The 18,091-nt window shown below is 45.9% G+C and overlaps 1 protein-coding gene across 1 annotated transcript in view; it reads right to left on the bottom strand.

The window, feature by feature from the left end:
* Positions 1–1,434: 1,434 nt before the first annotated feature.
* Positions 1,435–18,091, bottom strand: part of C1QTNF2 (C1q and tumor necrosis factor related protein 2) — a 19,831-nt gene continuing 3,174 nt past the window's right edge. Inside the window, exons 2-3 of the mRNA XM_008587101.1 lie at positions 5,547–5,799; positions 1,435–2,228 (exon numbers count right to left, since the gene is read on the bottom strand). Coding sequence (XP_008585323.1) covers positions 1,615–2,228; positions 5,547–5,799 — 867 coding nt within the window. The 3' untranslated portion in view covers positions 1,435–1,614. The remainder of the gene's footprint in view (positions 2,229–5,546; positions 5,800–18,091) is intronic.

Raw genomic sequence — 18,091 nt, 5'->3', positions numbered from 1 at the left:
TGAGGCAAAATTATAAAGTAGATGAAGAATATCTGTGTTTTGCTCATCTGCCTTCAAATTGATCCACAGAGTTAAGTCAACTGCCTTCAAATGCCTACATCCCTGGGGGAAGAAAGACAAGTGGCTAAAGGTTCTCCTAAACAATTTTTTTTGAAGAAAAATAAAGAAAAAGGAAAAAGAACTGTTCACAGACAAAGATACCCCTTGAGCTTAGAAGCTGGCCTCTTCCTAGAGAGGCACTGGGCAGGCTGATCCACACAATGATCCACTTGGGACATAGCCCTTCCTGGGTTTCTCAGACCCACCCCAATCCCACACCATTTGTGGTCCAGTGACAACAGTTAGTTGGAGCCACTCCTTCCAGAACTACTCTGTGTAGCGTTCCCTGTCCCTGAAGGCCCCACTGGGCGTCAGTCAGAGCAAGCTGACCGGGAGCTGTGGCTCCATCAGAAAGTTCTCTCCAGCGACTGATCCATGGGGCCCTGTCAGTGCCAGCCATTGTGTACTGTGGCTTTTTATGCCCTCAGATTCCTGCACTGGAAACACCTGGGCCTGGGCGATCCATTCCTGCCAGCTTAGAGCAGCGGTTCTCAGGTTCACACGCACATATCCTGGTGTGTCTCATTGGTTGAGAAGAGGGCCTGCAAGTGATTTGTAACTAATAACAAAGTGCTCAAGTCTGTGACTGACTTCACTCCTGATTTGAGCAGATTCAGGGTTTATATTAGTGTCACGCTCTCTCTTGCATCCTGATAAACTTTCTTGAGTGCAATGGACTCTTTGCCACGGCCTGTGAGGTTCTGCATGATCTCGTAGCCTCAGCATCATGCCGCCCTTCTCCTTTCTCATTTCGCCCCATCCCTCTGGCCTTCATCAGCTTCTCAAACATGCCAGGCTCTTTCCTGTGTCAAAGCCTTTGCACTTGCAGCTCCTTTTGCTAGGAGACATTTTCCCCCAGACCTTTGCATTACTCTATCTCCTGCTTCAGGGCTCAGCTTAAATATTAATCTTTTCCTGGTACTGACCTGGGTCTTAAGAGAGCCTTGGTGGGGAGGTGGGGGAGTTGGAAATAGTCTGTTCTTGATCTACATGGAGGTTACAAGGTATGCACATAAGTAAAAACTCATTGAGTTGTTTACTTAAGATTTATGCTCTTACTGTATGTAAGTAAACCTAAAAAGATGAAATCTAAAAAAAAAAATTCATCCTCTTCCCTGTCTCCTGTTATTCCTATTCCTCTCAACCATGGCATGTTCATTTCCATCCTGACACAATAATTATATTACTTTTTGTTTATTTCTAAATTTTATCCCCACTACAATGTAAGCCCCATGAGGTCAGGGACTCTGTGTCTCTTGTTCACTGCTGTATCTCCCAGAGTGTAGCACCACCCCTGTTACCCAGTAGATGTCAAAAAATTAGTGAACAAATGGATGGATGAATAAAAAAGCTTGGATTTAATGATGAGGAAAAAAAAAAAAAGAGGCAGAGGAGGTCGGCCTGAGGCTAGAAGATCCCGAGACCCCCAGCCCCCAGTGGAGAATTTAGAGGTCTCGCTCTGTAAGCACAAGTCCAGAAGTTTGTTTCCTGCCCGGAGGCCCAAGACCGGCCTTTCTACACCTCATTGGGGTCGTCCTGGTCGGCATAGATGAGGAAGCCTGTGAAGAGGCTATCGGTCCAGTAAGGGTCATAGAAGAGCCCATTTTGCTCTGAGTAGAAGATCTGTAGCCAGACTTCATCACCCTGCTTGAGAGCCAGGATGGTGGAGCCCGAGGCCACATCATGGTTGCCCGTGTTGGCGTCGAAGGTCCGGATGCGGTACTGGCCATTATGCACTAGGCCGATGGCCAGGTGCTTGTTGGCCAGCGTGATGTCATAGGTGAAATAGTAGATCCCTGGCACACCACAGACAAACTTGCCACTGGATGCATTATAGTGACCACCCTCATTCATCAGAATCTTGTCAAACTTGATGGGCAGCCGCTCCCGTGGGTAGCTCTTGGTCACTGCCACTGAGAAGGCTGACTTGGCACGGCTGCTGCCACAGCTGCAGGGGCCTGGGAGGCCCGGCTCCCCCTTCTTGCCCTTGGGCCCCTTCTTGCCTGGTGTGCCATGCTTCCCGGGGGTGCCACTGACCCCCTTGGGGCCGCGAGGGCCAGCCCGCCCAATGGCCCCGGCTTTGCCCTTTGGTCCTGGCTTTCCCTGGTTACCTGTTCGGCCAGGTGGACCTGGAAGACAGAGCAGCTGGTGTTATGGAGGAGCCCTCAGAGGCCTAGGCAGAGGCTGTGGGCCTTGGCTTTCCATCCTTGGAGCGGCAGCCCTTGGATAATGGAAAGAACAAGAAGGCTTTGGAGTCACATAAAAATGGGTGCAAATCCTCATGGTATAACCTGGGGCACTTCTCCCACTCTTATCTGGAAAATGGGAATGGTGATGCTTACCTTCCAGAATCATTGTGGATTGGGGCAAAAAGAATAACTTTTAACAATTCATACACTTTCCTTTTCCTGCTGTCTAAGGAAGAGTCTAGTTTTTCTGCCAGATCAATCCTTCAATAGGCTGTGCTGGTAATGGGTTGAGAATAGAACTGGAAGAAGCCTTGTGACTTCAAAACATTGATCTTAGTAAGATCCCTGCCTAGTGCACAAGAGCCCTGCCCACATGTATAAGGGTTTTATTGCAGCATTGATTATGATAGCAAAAATAGGAACAACTAAATGCCTACCCAAAGGGAAATGATTGGAAAATTATGGTTCATCCATACAGTGGAATTCTACACAGAAATTTTAAAAATGAGGTAGATTTACATACATTACATAAATCCTTCTCTAAAATATACTGTTAGGAGGAAACAGCAGGTGGCAGAACGTTTTTATGTTAAAAGGAAACCACAGTGCTAAATATTTCTATACCCATTTAAGTGTATTAAAGAGTGCCTGGCCTACTGAAAACACTCACTAAATGCTAACCAAGATATCCTGCAGAACACTTTTCCCCAATAACATTTTCCTGTGAAATGCCTCTTGGTTTTTAATACTCATATTTCAAAAAATGTACATTTCTCTCAATAACATTTTGGACCAATGATTATATAGGAGATATTTATATTTATGTACCTTCAATTCAATATTTCAAACAAAACATATGGATACAGATTTGAGTTACATCTGAGTACAACTGTACAATTGGTACAATTGATAGCATGGCAGAATTAGGGGCAGATGTCTTGAAAAGCATGTGGAATGTCCATCAAGGGGCCTGTTTCTGAAGGCTGCTGGTGCTAACAAGCATCCTAGCATCACTGGGATACAGGCAACTGTACAATCATATGAACTGGATGATCAAAGAAGTAATGTTTTAGGCATTTTACATCCTAACAAGGTACTCTGTTTCTTATATGTACAGATGTAAGCATTTCACTGTGTTTTAGAGTTTTCGGTTAACCCGTAATGCATTTAAATGTTTTCTATTTTAAATAACTGGGAAATAGATTTCCAAATAGTATTTGCTCACTGAACATCTAATTTGCTGGAACAGATTGCTTATGTTAAGTGCCTAGCAATGCTTGGTATTATTATATACATGTAAATACATAGAAAAAGGCCAGGAAGAACATACGCCTAACCAATTAATGGTGGTTACCTCTGGAAAAAAAAAATAGTGGTTACCTCTGAAGGATGAGCGGAGGACAAGAAGGGCTAGTCATTACGGAGCTTATCCACATTGTTTGTATTGTTTTATTGTTTGAATATATCACCATGAGACTGTACTTGTATGTTACTTGTGTAATTAAAAGTAAACAAAAAGAATGGGGAAAAATAAAACTAAGAAAGGTCACAGAGCTGTTTCTTGAAAATAAACAAAAGTCAAGAGAAGAGGAAGGGTGGAGATAGCATCATTTTGGACTGGAGTTTTTTGGAGGAATATAGATAAGAAAGCTTACCAGGAAGTTCTACGGTATATTATATGATGTGCTTCCTTGATTACCTTTTTGTGATACTCCAGGAGACTTTACCTTTCAAGACAATTCTGGAGATGGATCTGTGTGTGTGGTGGGGGGAGGGTGGCTGGATGCTATCTGGTCCCCAGGTGACCCGGCTTTATCTGGGTTATACATATCAGGACTCTCCATCTCTCACACTACTTATTTGGTCTGCTGGCTTAATTCCCAGCAGACACTCAAGGCATGGCAGGATAGATGGCCTAATGCAGCCCCAAGCCTACATTCTCATAGCTCTTGATCAAGGGGAAAAAGTCAACAGCAGAGACTTTCCTACAGGATCCATAAGGCAAATCTCAGGGAAAACTCTAGCTGGCCCTGCTTGAAGCACATAAGCAGATGGGAACCTACCACTGTGGTCAGAGAATCAGATACCATAACATCCAGTAATTGGCACACTGTAAGACTTCAGGTCAAAGCTATTATCATTATTTTTACAGTTATCCTTCTGGGAAGGAAGTATATTTGGATGGTTAGTTTGGTGTGATAGGAAAAGGCCTGGATTTGGAGTCTGCTACCAGCCTGTTAGAGGAGCTCAGCAAGTCAATCAGGAGGTGACTAACATTTATTGTATGCTACTCTGAGACTGTTGCTTTGCCCATGATTTTATTTCCCCTTCATCACCACCCTGAGAGGTAGGTGCTATTATTTACCCCTATTTTAGAGTTGAGGAAACTGAGGTTTGGAGAGAGGTTAAATCATTTGCCAAAATTAGTGTCCGGGTTTGTTTCCAAAGTTCAAGTTCTTGCAGTTATGACATGCTGTTCTCAACTTAATCACTCTGACTCAGTTTCCTCATCAGCACCATGGGGATAATAAGAATACTTCCTTTATGGAATGGTATGACGGTCAGATGATCAACACAGTCAAAAGTGCTTTGTCAATGTTACAATGCCATACAAATAAAAACAATTATATTTCTCTACTGCTTAAAATGTATACTTGGGGATGCTGCTGACGCAGAAAAGTACTTGGTTTCTGGGGTGAAAATTCAGAGATATAAGGAATGTCAGAGGGATTAGTCCAGAATATACATGTGACCAAGGAGAACCAGTCGTCTTGAGATTTGCTCTGTGGATCAAGCCATGAGCATGTAGGCTTGGGTCCACCTACATTGCCATTTCAGAACTTCTAGCCTTTGTGAGGATGAATCCAACGCACACAGAGAAGCAGAGCCCCAACAATGATATTTGAGCTCCTGGACCTAACAATTCCCGAAGCTCAATTCTTGGACTTAATAGTTTCATGAGCCAATAAATTCCACTTGGGGCTATAAATTGGGTTACTGTCACTTGCAACCAAAAGAGTTCTGAATAATATTTCAGGAGACTTGCCCAAAGTCACTTAACAAATCAAAACTATAGCAGGGGCAGGAACACAGGACCCACTGTTCCTTTCAGAGTACACTGCTCTGTTTATAAAGAGACCTTAATTTGATCTATAATGAAAGGAATTAATACTAACTTTAGTAACTTCACAAACCCTCTCTGTGCCAGATGCTGTTTTGCCCAGGTGGGAACAGGAGGGGCAGGCGCTGGCCGCTTACCGTCCTCTCCGCTGTCTCCCCGGTCCCCGTCCTGGCCATCCTGGCCATCTTTGCCAGGAAAGCCCATTCTTCCCACCATTCCTGAGGGTCCTGGGGCCCCTGGGGGGCCGGGTGGGCCCTGGGGGCCAGGCAGGCTGCAGATGAGTTGAGGGGAGCCCTTCTGGGGGTCCCTGCGAGCGAAGGCACCAAGCAGCGGGTCAGCAGCACAGGGGAGGGCACAGGCCAAGAGCACCCAGGGGATCATGGTGGTCACCTGTGGGAGGCAAGGGAGCTGTGGCAGGTGAGTGTGGCCACTGAGCTGACCTGGGGGTGGGTCAGAGGGATGCAGAGGAGGAGGTGGTGGCTGGGATAGGCTCAATTGCACTTCTGTCTCTTGCTCTTTCCTGCATCATATACAAATAGCTGGACGAAGTGTCATCATATCTTGAGGACATATTTGGATGAGCTGAGTCATGTACCCAGAAAACACTTTGGAGGGGTCTTGGGGGTGAGGCACTCATCATCAGACTATCATCCTCTGGAGTGGCTGAAACGGAGAAAGGACTTATGGCCCAGGGGCTGATGACTGGGAGGAGCTGTGGATGGAGAGAAATGATCCACGGTTCCATTCAAATATGTGACATGAATTGAAAGTTACAAGGGCAGAAATACTTTGAACTGTAGGTGGTAATTTGCAACTAGCTGCATCTCATGGGGGACTCCGGGCTGTAGGCGAGAGAGGTGAGGATTCAGTTACTGAGTGAAGGTGAACCATCACCTGAGCAACACTGGTAGCCATGGTAACAGCTTCTCTTCCAAGTGCTTCCTGTGCATCAGACATGATGTGCTAAGAGCTTTCCATATACCATTGATCCTCACAACACCCTTATAGGATAGACAGAGGTAAGAAAATGGAGGCTCTGAGAATTGAGCAATGTGTCTAAGTCATGCAGTTAGCAGGTAGGCTGGGATTTGAACCAGGCCACCCAGATCCAGAGCCTATCCCCTCCTGCCCCAGGCTAGACTGTGTCCTTAAGGCTGATGGCAACAATAGCACTGTCTCACCAGAGATCAGTGTGTGGTGCACTCAGACATTATCTATTCCCCACCCTGCACCGTGCAGATGCACAAACTGAGGCCCAGAGCCGAAATAAGCAACTTGCCCAAGATCCCTCAACATATTGGTCCTGTTGCTTTGCAATTAACAGCCTCTCTCCCAAGAATGAAAGCAGGAGGGCGAACACTCCAGGCATGACTTCCTGACACAAGGATGAGCTCTGAAGTAGTAACTTGCTTTGTGACCTTAGGGAAGAACTTTCTTTCCCCTCTCAGAACCTCAGTTCCCCCACCTGGACAATGAGGGGTTGGACTAGAGCAGTGGTTCCCAAACTTGAGTAGGCATGAGACTCACTTCCAGGGCTTATTAAAAAAAAAAAAGACTGTTGGGCTCCCTCCCCAAAGTTTCTGATTCATTAGTTCTAGAGTGGGCTGGGTAACATGCATTTCTAATGTTCCCAAGCGATGCTGCTCATAGTGGTCTAGGGACCCCACTTTGAGAACCTCTAGACTAGATGTTCTCTAAGGTCTCTTAAAGCTCTAATGCTGAGCCTTTCAGCCTCCAATCTGCCTTCTCTTCCCAGATATGAAGCATTGTTGCCTTCACTTTTTTTGGCGGCTGGCCATATGACTTCACTGTTTCCACACAGCCTTCAGCTACTTAATCAGAGCCTTCAAGCATTAGGGGGTGCCTCGACAGCTGTGGTGCTGGCAGCAGGGCAGGGACATTGCTCAGGCATTGGCCCTTGGAGCTCATGTTTCCCTCCTGGGCCCTCAACTTCCCATCCCTTCAGACCCTGCTTTGCCCCTCACCCTGGGAGCCTGTCCAGGCTTTTGGGCTGCTTCTGGCTGCTGCCCCTGGCTGCTGCCCCTGGAAACAGGCTGAACTACCTCTCCTTCTGGACCCCTCCAGGATCTTTAATCTCAGAAACAGATGAAGAGGACACAATACCAGGCGTCTCCTACTGGGAAGAGGAGGGGAGGCCACAGCACAGTGCTGCCTGGGACTTAGGGGGCCTATTGTAGTCCTATCTCTGATGCTCAACAGCAGTGTGACTTTGGGCAAGCCACTTTCCTTTTCCAGACTTCAGAGAGCCTCTCTAGATAAATTTCATAGAGATATTTATCTAGAGAATTCATGGTGCCACTGGCCAGGTAGAGATGATTTAGTCAGTATCAGATACTGCTTTAAATAACATTACATCAAATATTAACAAAGTTATAGTTGTCTCTCGGTATCCATGGGAGATTGGCTCCAGCTCCTACCCCTGCTCCCACCACTAGGATACCACAATCCGCAGATGCTCAAGTCCCCAAATAAAATGGCCTTCCATATCCACAGATGTGGAACCCTCGGAGACAGAGGGCCAACTGTACTTTCATTTTAATTTCTTCAATCCTGATTAAGCCAAGGAAAAGTCTCCATTTAGTGACAGTGTATCATTAATGTCTCTGCACCCCTTTCTAATATTCCTTTCTGTGAAAGAGCAAGCTCATTTGTAGCAGGGTATACTCACTATATTTCTCTTTTTCCTCAGTAGATCATTTATTCAACAAGTATTTATTGAGTGTCCACCAAGTGCCAGGCATTGTTCTTTGAGAATACAGCAGTGAAGCATGAAGTCAAAAGTCCCTCTTGGAATTTATGTTTTCAGGGGAAGAAAGACAATAAACATAAGTAAGTAAAATATTTAGTATGTAGATGTATGTAAAGAAGGAAAGGAAGGGGGATTGAAACCTTGAACAGGGAGTTTATGTTTTTCACTGGGAGCCAGCGATGACCTCACTGTGAAGGTGACCTGTGAGGAAAGACCTTTGCGTTGGTGGGAACTGTGCAGTGAAGGGGATGCTCTGCCCTGTGGAGGTGCACGTTCCACCAGGAGTGCTTTCCAGGTCCCTGAGGCACTGCCCTTTGTGCTCCAAACTGCTCCTGAGCTGAAGGCACAGGGTCACAGATGTGGAAGTCATACCACATGTAGTGTGAGCCATTTTTCAAGAACCTTGGGCAGGCCCCACAGACATACACGGAGACTGTGGCAATCCACACACAGGAACATGGAGCCAGGGCCCTGAGACAAGGGGCAAGGAAGGCCTGTGTATAGAAAGAGGAGTAAGCAGAAGTACACATTAGCTTTGGGTGTCTAGTCCTCTGGAGAGGTGGCAAAAGAAGGACTTAGTGGGTGAGTATAAGAGGCTGTTAAAACCGGAATTGCCATCTGGGCACCAAGACACACGAGATGCTGCCTGCCAAACTGAGGGGCAGGCCAAAGTGCAGAAGTGACAAGGGAACAGTTTTAGAGACCATTCCATGATTCTTGGCACTCCTGTCAGATCAAGAATTTAAAAATGTGACCCATGTCATTGGGAGGGGAGAGGGAGTATAGACATGCGTCTGAGGCCTGCAGGAGAAAGCTAGAAGGTGAGAGACTGGCCAGACACTTAGATGGAAGGAAAAAGAGAGCCAGCACGCTGCTGCTCTGTGGGAAGGGGACTGGCTCCCTTCTCTCCCTCCCGTGGTAGATGGAAGGTACAAGAAAGACATCCCGCAGTAGGAGTTGGCCTGGGCTAAAGGGATCCTTATGGAAAGGGAGGTGCCCTAGTGTTGATAACCATGCGTGGTGGATACCAGAAAACCAGAAGCCGAGGGGAGGCCTGGATGTGCCACTGAAAGGAAAATGTGCACTGCTTGCTTCATGGGCATTATAGTTACAGGGCCTGATATGGGAACCCTAAAGAGCCGGCAAAAGTCCCCCACAAAAGAGGCTGCCAGACCCAGAGATGCAGAGCAGTCTATCCCATCCCAGTCAAGAAACATGTAGGAACCCTCCTCCTGTCCCCTTACCCCTTCTCCCTTCAATCTGGAAAGAGGTGAGCTGAGAAAGGGAGCAGATGTCTCTGGCAGCTCACATACACCTTCGCTGGGGGAGCAGGAGGAAGTCTCACCTTGAATGCAGATTGAAGCGGGATTACCTAGGAGTGGAAAGGAGCAGGGAGCTCCCCTCACTGACTAAATTATAACAGGACATAGTGGGGCAAAAATAAAGTTGTAGTCTTATTATATTTCTGGTGTCACTTGCTCAACATAGGTTGCACAAATAACAGTAGAGGCGGTAGGCAGATAAGGCAGTGTGGAAATGTTACATGAATGATAGGCGCTTCTGGAAGACTGTGACCTTGACATACCCAAGGCCCTACAAGTTGCTATCTCTTTCTCCTGTCTACTTGATGAGAGACTTGGAAGGCTGGTTGGCTTTCCTTGTAAGCAGCAGCACATCTGGGTCCCCCAGAATAGAAACTGAATTTTCAAAGCAGGATTGAAATCTTTTGGAAAGCTGCAATCTACAAACATCTTGCACTAAAGAGAGGAAGGAAGTGGGTGAGGGCGAGTCTTTGAGGCAGATGAGAATCCTGTGAACAGCTAGATGAAGACAGGCAGGAAAGAAGTGGCTGGATGAGAGAGAAAGAGACAGAGGGAAACCATCTGTCACAGTTTATGACTCCTCTCTCTCCACGCCCAGCCACTCATGCCACACAAGAGGGAGGAGGGGTTGAACTCCAGCTGTATTTGCCCTGAAAGAGGGGACATCTCTCAGTGACAGCTGGCTCGAGCCACGCCCCATTGCCTGGGTGTAGGAGGGGGGGCTCTGGGACACACAGGGAGGAGCCCAGAGATTCCTGCGGCCCCAAAAGAGTCCCAGCAGCCAGCTAGAACCAAGAACTGTTTTGGAAATACAGGCAGGGAGACTAGATTTTGATTCCAAACCTAGAGTGAAAGGAGAGTCTCCAGGGGACCTCTGAGAAAAACAAGTCTCCAAATAGCCCTGCTCCTGCCTGTGCCCCACCCTTATCCCACTCTCCACACCAGGGCAAGAACAAGATCTGGGGGCAGTATGCTTAGAGGGGAGCCAAGGCCCCAAGGAATCCAGACAAGTTAACTCTTCCAGGACCTTTTAAATAAAATTTAGAATCACAAGCTCGGTAATGGTCTCCAGGGATCCTCTAATTCAATTCCTTCAGTTACAGATAGGGAAACCGAGGCAGAGGCAAGCTGACTTTATTATAAACCTGTGTTCCAGGCACTGTGTGAAGCTCTTTACCTGCATTGTTTTATTCAAAGTTACAATAAACCCTATGAAAGCAGAATATGTATTATAACATTTTTCAGAGGAAAAAACAGGGGCTCCAAGAAGTGCAGTGATTTAGCCAAAGTCATACAATCACGGAGGAAAGGAGCAGCATCCAAACCTGTGTCTGAGTATCTCTGAAGACTGTGCTTGGTCCACTCAACCTAGTTCCCTTCCTCTGTCATTTTTTCCCTGTTTTATAAGAGGTCACTGAAACTCAGAGAGGCCAATTTGCTCATGTTTACACAACTAGTTAGTGGGAGAAGTTATATTTGAATTTGAATCTGGCTGCCCTGGTACCCAAATGCTTTCCATTATGTCAGCATTTCCTAGATTTTTCTTCCCAAATATCCCAAAATACAGAAGAAACCTTGAAGTATATGCCAAAGCCACAAATAGCAATAGAGAAATGTCTTTGATATCTTGTATTTTATTTTACAATTTTACACACACTCTCTCTCTCTCTTTCTCTCCCTCCCTGCCCCCCCCATGACTTTGAAAATGTAAAATTGATGCTTTTCCTCTCAGGATTTTTGAGTAAATTGATGAGGAGGAAAACCTCCTGTCCTTTGAGAGGCCCATACCTGGCTTAGCTAAGGTGATAGGGGGTAGGGGGCAGCCTCCTGGGCCCTGACTCCCCACCACAAGCCCCTGTGGATTGTTAATAGGGGCATTCCCAGGGACTGAGCCAAAAGGTCAGGGTGTGCAGGGTCATCAGCTCAGCCCTTGCATGGTCCCTGCAACAGCCTCTTCTAGACTTGTTTCACCGCCACCCCCCCACTCCCACCCCATGCTGCAGTCAGAGGATTGTTTAAAAATCTAAATCAGCCACATCACTCCCTAAGACCCTCCAGTAGCTGCTGGCTGCAAAGAGCAAACATTGGAACTCTTGATGTGGCCCACAAGGCCTTAAATGACCTGGCCCCTGCCTTGGCCCCAACCTCAGCTCCTCCTCTCTCCTTTGACTCATCCTGTCCTGTCCAGCCACTGGGGCCTGCTTGGGGCCAAGCTCCATTCTGTCTCAAGGCACCAGCCCCTCTGCCTGTGACCTGGCATCTCTGCCCTCTTGGCTTGCAGGTTCTTTATCCATGTGTTTCAGCTTCAATGTCACTTCCTCCAGGCCTTCCCTGACATCCCTCTCAGGCTTCTCTCCCTTTTGATGCCAACTAGTTTCTTTCCTTGCCCTTACAACAACTTGCTGGAATTCACTGTGTTTGGCTGCCTCTCCCATGTGTCCCCCCATAAGAAAAGGGACCCCAGCTGGCCACCTGACTTCAAACCTCCTCACACACAGCAGGTGGTTCAAGAAATATTTGCTTAAGTAATAAGTGTTTGCCCTCAAGAAAATCCACAGTGAAGAGAATATAAGGCAGTGGCCTAATACAAAAGGGCACTGAGTCCCCCTGATTCAGATAAGTTCTACTTCTTCCTTCAGTTTTTCTAACCCAAACCAGGTCTAATCCCTTCTTCCTTCTCACCTACTAGAGTAGGGGCTGGTTCTTTCTATCTCAGCCCCTTGCGTCAGGAGGCTGGGCTTGCAGAATACATTACAGATAGTAGATGTTCCATAACTAGTTGTTCAATTGACCCCCCCCCCAAAAAAAAAAGAAAAAAAGTAAGCATCAGTCCTTCCTCATCTTTTAAAACTACCTTAGTTCTTAAATTGTCCTTTCTGGAGGTGGAAAGGAGCGGGTTGAATAGGAAAGGCTTCATTATAGTCTTCCTGCTGAAGGGGAAAAAATTGTTAGCTGCTTAAACCCCAGAAATGGAATCATGAACTACTAAACTTGGATGAGTTCTTAGGTCTGGTTTGAATTAGCCCAGTCTCCGGGCTTCTCATCTCTCAATTAAGTAGCTAATGATTCATAAACATACACATACTAGGAAAACCTTAGGAGCGAAAGTGCAGCAGCCTGAAGTCCACTGTCAGGGAAGAGCCTTCCTCTTGTTCTCTTTTGCCCCTGGCCCACAGGACACAGCCCTTGGTTCATTTCTAAGGGCCCTCTGCCCAGACTGTGATGTGAGAAGGGCCAGAAGTGTGGACATTGGTTTCTCATGGATTCTTCCTGAATGTGGTCTGTCAGTAGAAACTCCAGGAACACTTGTCTGGGCCTTGAGCAATGCTGCTAAGCCTGGGTGCCAAACAATCTCCCCCCAGAGACTGGAAGATAAAAATTATGCTCAAATAAATTTGACCTGTTGGTTATCAGGTTATGGCACACTGACAGGTAGCGGTGGTGTTTAACGCAATGGTTAAAAGCCATGAAAAACCCAGCCACTTGGTTTCCTCAGCTATCCAGTGGAAGTGTGAGGAATGGGATAATGCATCTGAAGCTTATAGCTCAGTGTTTGACACTGTAAATGCTCCACAGTTGGAGAGAACTCTGCCTAAAATGCCCCCTACTCCTAACCTTCTCTTCAGAAGCCCTCAGCCGCCTGCCTCATCCCTCAAGTCTCAGATCTAATGTCTCAGAGGCCTGCCCTGATCACATGATCTAAAGCATCCTGCCCACCCTGCTCATGCTCTTATACCACCCTGTTCTTCTTTTGTCGGCCCAATTTGTGATTATGTATTTGTTTCTTGACTTGTTAACTGTCTTCCTCCCGGAATGGAAGGTCCAGGAAAGTGGGGGCTTTGCCATTGCTCTCTGTTGCATCACCAGAATCTAGCATGGTGCCTGCATACAGTAAGCATTCAACACATAATTACTAAAAAGCCTTGAATGAAATGGTCACTCTTATAATTAATACCACCAGGATCACAAGGATTTCGGTAAATGTGTAGATGACAAAGCCGGACTTGGCTACTAAGGAAAGCCCAGTGTGATGATTGGTCTTCGAATCAGAAGACCCAGGTCTCAGTCCTAGTTTTGTAACTTACTAGTCATGTGACTTGAAAAATCATTTCATCTTATCTGGGCCTCCATTTCCTCACTCATAAAATGGATATAACACTTGCCCCTCTGTCTTACATGGTTGTTCTGAGAATCAAATAAGATAAGGGATGTGAAAGCAAAACATAATTCAGAAGTGGAAACATTGTTTAAAATTGTCACTGCCACCAACTGCAGTTGAACTAAGGGACTGCAGTCCTGAGCTCCCTCTAGGAAGCCCTGGGGTGTTTCAGGGGGAGGCCTAGTCCTGGGTAGAGGAGGACACCTGAGTCTGACCCAGCAGGGCAGTTCTCCCTGTGTTTAGAGTTAAAACGGATGAGGCTGGTGCGTGGAATGTGACAGAGCTTGCTTGCAGATGAAGCTCACTAAAAATCTACTTTGGTTGAAGTGCGAATTCTATAATGAAAAATCCCCACACCCTCCATGAATTCCAGGAAGCAAATTGGAAACAGCCCTCTCCAGCTTCTCTGAAAAGCAGAAGAGATCCATTGGAGGAGAGAGGGGCTGGCTGCAGTTCCTTACATAGTGCTGGAGAAATGTCCCTTTTGTGGGATCTCAAGATCAATGCCCATTTGGAAACTCTCCAGCTTGAAAAGTCTAAATATATAGCATTAAAAGTCATGGGGCCGACTTGCTAGGAAGCCCCAGAAAATATCTGATCTGCTTCCCCTCATTTCTCTTCCCCCATTTCTGGCTCAGCCTAGAAAAAGCTGTCCAAGGACAAATCATGACCTCACAAGGTCTCAGAAGCCAGGATCTCGCGGGCCTTGTCTCAGCAAACATTCCTGAAAGCACAAAGGAAGTCAGCTTGGATATTAGAACTACAGAATTCTATCTTCTGATATTTATACCCCAAGCTCTTCAACAAACATGGTGTATAATGTGGTGGGCAGTGCAGCCAACCCCTCTGGGGCCTGGGCTGAGCCCCAGCTGCCTCCTCTGCACAAGGAGGGCAGCAGTCAGGCTCTGGAGCAGCTGAAGACAAAGCCATCAACCTTCACACCTGCCTATGGCTGTTTTCCAGCCATGTGGAGACCAAGTACTGAAGTTGCAGAATGCAACTGCTGTATGAGACGTGAGAAGAAGGGAAGGAGGCCTGAGGGTGTTCAGACTCCTGCATCCAGCGTCTCTTGAGGGCCAGCCTCCACGAGGCAGACCAGAGTAGTGGCACAACGTGTTTAAGCCCAATAGGAAAATCATACCAGACACATGTCATTTTACATGAGCTCACTGCCATATTAAAAAGGTAAAAAGAAGCAGGTGAAATTAATTTTATTTATGTTATTTAGCCCAATTTATTCCAAATACCATCATTTCAATATGTAACCAATGTAAAAATTATTGAGACACTTTACATTCTTTAATTAGTACTAAGTCTGTGCTACCCAGTGATGTATTTCACACTTGCAGTACATCTCAGTCAAGACTGGCCATAATTCAAGTGCTCAGTAGAGACCTGCTGGCTACTATATCAGCCTTAAGCATAGCTGCTTGAACTCAAATCCCATGAACTAGCTGTAGGACCTTTTACAAGTTTCCTCCCTCAGCTGCCTCCTCTCCAAAATGGGGGTGATAAAAATAGAACCTACCTTAGAAGGTTGTTATGAGATTTAATGTTCCTAGGATAAGGCCTGTCACATGGCAAGAGGTATAAAAGCATTATCTATTATTATTTTATTTCTTGGCCTTCTGAAAATCAAACAAGATAACAAATGTTGAGAGTCAAATGTGATACAAAAGTGAAGACTTTGGTTAAATTATAATTGTGACCAACTGCAGTTGAACTAACAAGAAACAGTCCGGACCTCTCACCATGAGTCTTGTAGAATTTCCTCTGTATTTTCTAATAAATTCCTATTTTTACTCAAGTTAGTTAGAGTTGTGTTTCCATCAGTTGCTACCAAAAGAGCATCCTGGGGAGGCTGACCTATCCTCCTGCCCTACTGTTTCTGTTCTGAGGGAAAGACAGGTGTGCTGCCTTGGACCAATATCTCTGAGCCACCTGGCATGTATGTTCGTGCTCCATAATATAGACATAAGCAAATCAGTGGGATAGTGTTTACCTCATCAAGCAGCAGGGGCCAAAAAGGATATCATGGGTGTATGTGCTTGGTACCAGGGCTTGGCACATGGATACCCCCAAAATAATGTCGCTTATATTATTATCTCTGAGGCCAGACACTGGGAATGTGGAGGTGAACAGATGTGCTTGCTGCTCCCACAGGGCACACTGTGAGCCTTATCACCATCTCGGCGCACAATAACTATCTGGTTATACTGAGGGCCCAGCCTGGCACACTTGTGTGACTGGACAGAAAGCAAGCCTCACCCCTTTTCCTTTGTAACAGGCTCCCCAAGGAGCATCCAGGACCAGGAAAGTAGCAGGAGAAGAAAATTTGGGGGTGAGATGATCCCTTGGAATGGTATAGAAGGGACCATACTTGAAGATCCAGGAACTGAGGGATAGGAATAAATTCTGAACTTTGAAGGAGTGGGAGAGAAAAGGCTCAGTTTTCCTTGACTTCTCTGGGTAAGCCCAAGGGCTTCCATGGATTCATTTCTGGTTGGGCCCTGCTGGGCATTTGGAGTAACCCTAAAGATCTAATACAGGTCTCACCTTAGAGAAATAGAGCTGGTCTGGTGGTTCAGAGATGGTTAAGAGTCATTTTCTAGCTATTTGGTCACGGGCAAGTTATTTAACCTCTCTGGGCCTCAGATTCCTTGTCTGTAAAATGGGAAAAAACACTGTATGACCTTATTTGAATCATTTGAATTTGAAATATCATGATGTAAAAATATTTATTGTTTTACTTTATGTGTGAAATCTGAAATAACCCCAAATTGCCAAATTAAAAGTTTGTCAAGGACCTTGAAAAGCAGTGTGATTGTAAATGTAAACCGTGTTTATGTTATAGCATAACAAAACAGTACTATTCTAACAGGTAATCAGAAATACCTGTCATTTTTCAGGTGAGTTTTGAATTACACCAGTTTTGAATTATTTGAGGTTTTCAGGAATGTTTCCCTTGAGTAATTTGCTTGCATTTCCCTTACAGAGTTACTGTGAATATTAAATGAGATAATGCAGTAAACAGCCCACAGTGAACACTCAAGTAACAGTAGTGTTATTCTGATATAACAATCATTTGTGAGAACAAAGAGAGAGATGATACAATGAAAGAAGGTTGCTCCACACATGTGGATAAACGAGCAGACCTGGGTCTGTTGTTCCCTCATCTGTAAAATGGTGATAACATTAAGCCTGTGAGGAGTTGAACAATTGTGAGCTTTGGCATAAATGGTGACGAAGACAGTTACAGCAGCTTATGATATTTTATAGCACAGCATGAATGCAAATGTGCAGGATTTCTATACGTGTGCCCTACTTTAAACAAGGTTGTATAATTAGAGCTTAGTCATTCAATGATGAGCTTTTTTTTTTTTCCTTTTTGTCTTTTTTCATGTCCAGCAACGGATCGCAACCCTCAGTGTCGCGCCCGTACCGGAGCGAGACCGGCAACGGGATCGCAACCCTCAGTGCTGAGCCCGCACCTCGCTCAGCCAGTGAGCGGGAACCGTTCTGTATGTGGGATCCGAACCCTCGGCGGGAGCGCCGCTGCGCTCCCAAGAGGCGCACTGTAGCAGTGCGCCACCGGGCCGGCCCCAATGATGAGCTTTTTGTTAAGATTCTACTGTGCAAGGAATGGCTGAGAGGGACTAGAAAGCTACAGAACACAGCCCTGCCACTGAGGAAATTACAGTCTAGACAAGAGGTGATCAACTGGTTTATCAATGGCCTTATGCAGACCACAAATTACACTGTGCTTTTTGTTTTTGTTTTTTAATTTGAAATTGTTGCCAGTACAAAACTTGGGAGATTTTATGTTAAGATCAAAATTTCCAGCTGGGACCTGGAAGATCTGGCAAGGCTGAGCCTGCATTCTGGCAGGTCACCAATGGGCTGCCCCTTAAGACAGAGGGTTATGGGTTGACTTGTCTTCTCAAAATTCATATGTTGAACTTCTAACCCCCAGAATGGGATTGTATTTGGACACAGAACCTTTACAAAGGTAATTAAGGTAAAATGAGTCATTTGGGTAGGCCCTAATCCAATATGACCGGTGTCCTTATAAGAAGAGGAGATTAGGACACAGACACACACAGAGGAACAACCATGTGAAGACACAGCAAGAAGATGGCAATCTACAAGCCAAAGACAGAGGCCTTAGAAGAAACCTCAACATCACTCAGCATTCGGGAAATGCAAATCAAAACCACACTGAGATACCATCTCACCCCAGTTAGGATGGCTAATATCCAAGACTATGAATGATAAATGCTGGCGAGGTTGCGGAGACGAAGGAACTCTCATACATTGTTGGTGGGACTGCAAAATGGTGCAGCCTCTATGGAAAATGGTATGGAGGTTCGTCAAACAGTTGCAGATAGATCTACCATATGACCCAGCTATCCCACTGCTGGGAATATATCC

Source organism: Galeopterus variegatus, unplaced genomic scaffold (genome assembly GCF_000696425.1).
Source record: "Galeopterus variegatus unplaced genomic scaffold, G_variegatus-3.0.2 Scaffold115, whole genome shotgun sequence".
NCBI classification, from domain to species: domain Eukaryota; kingdom Metazoa; phylum Chordata; class Mammalia; order Dermoptera; family Cynocephalidae; genus Galeopterus; species Galeopterus variegatus.
This window is presented reverse-complemented; position numbering and strand designations above follow the sequence as displayed.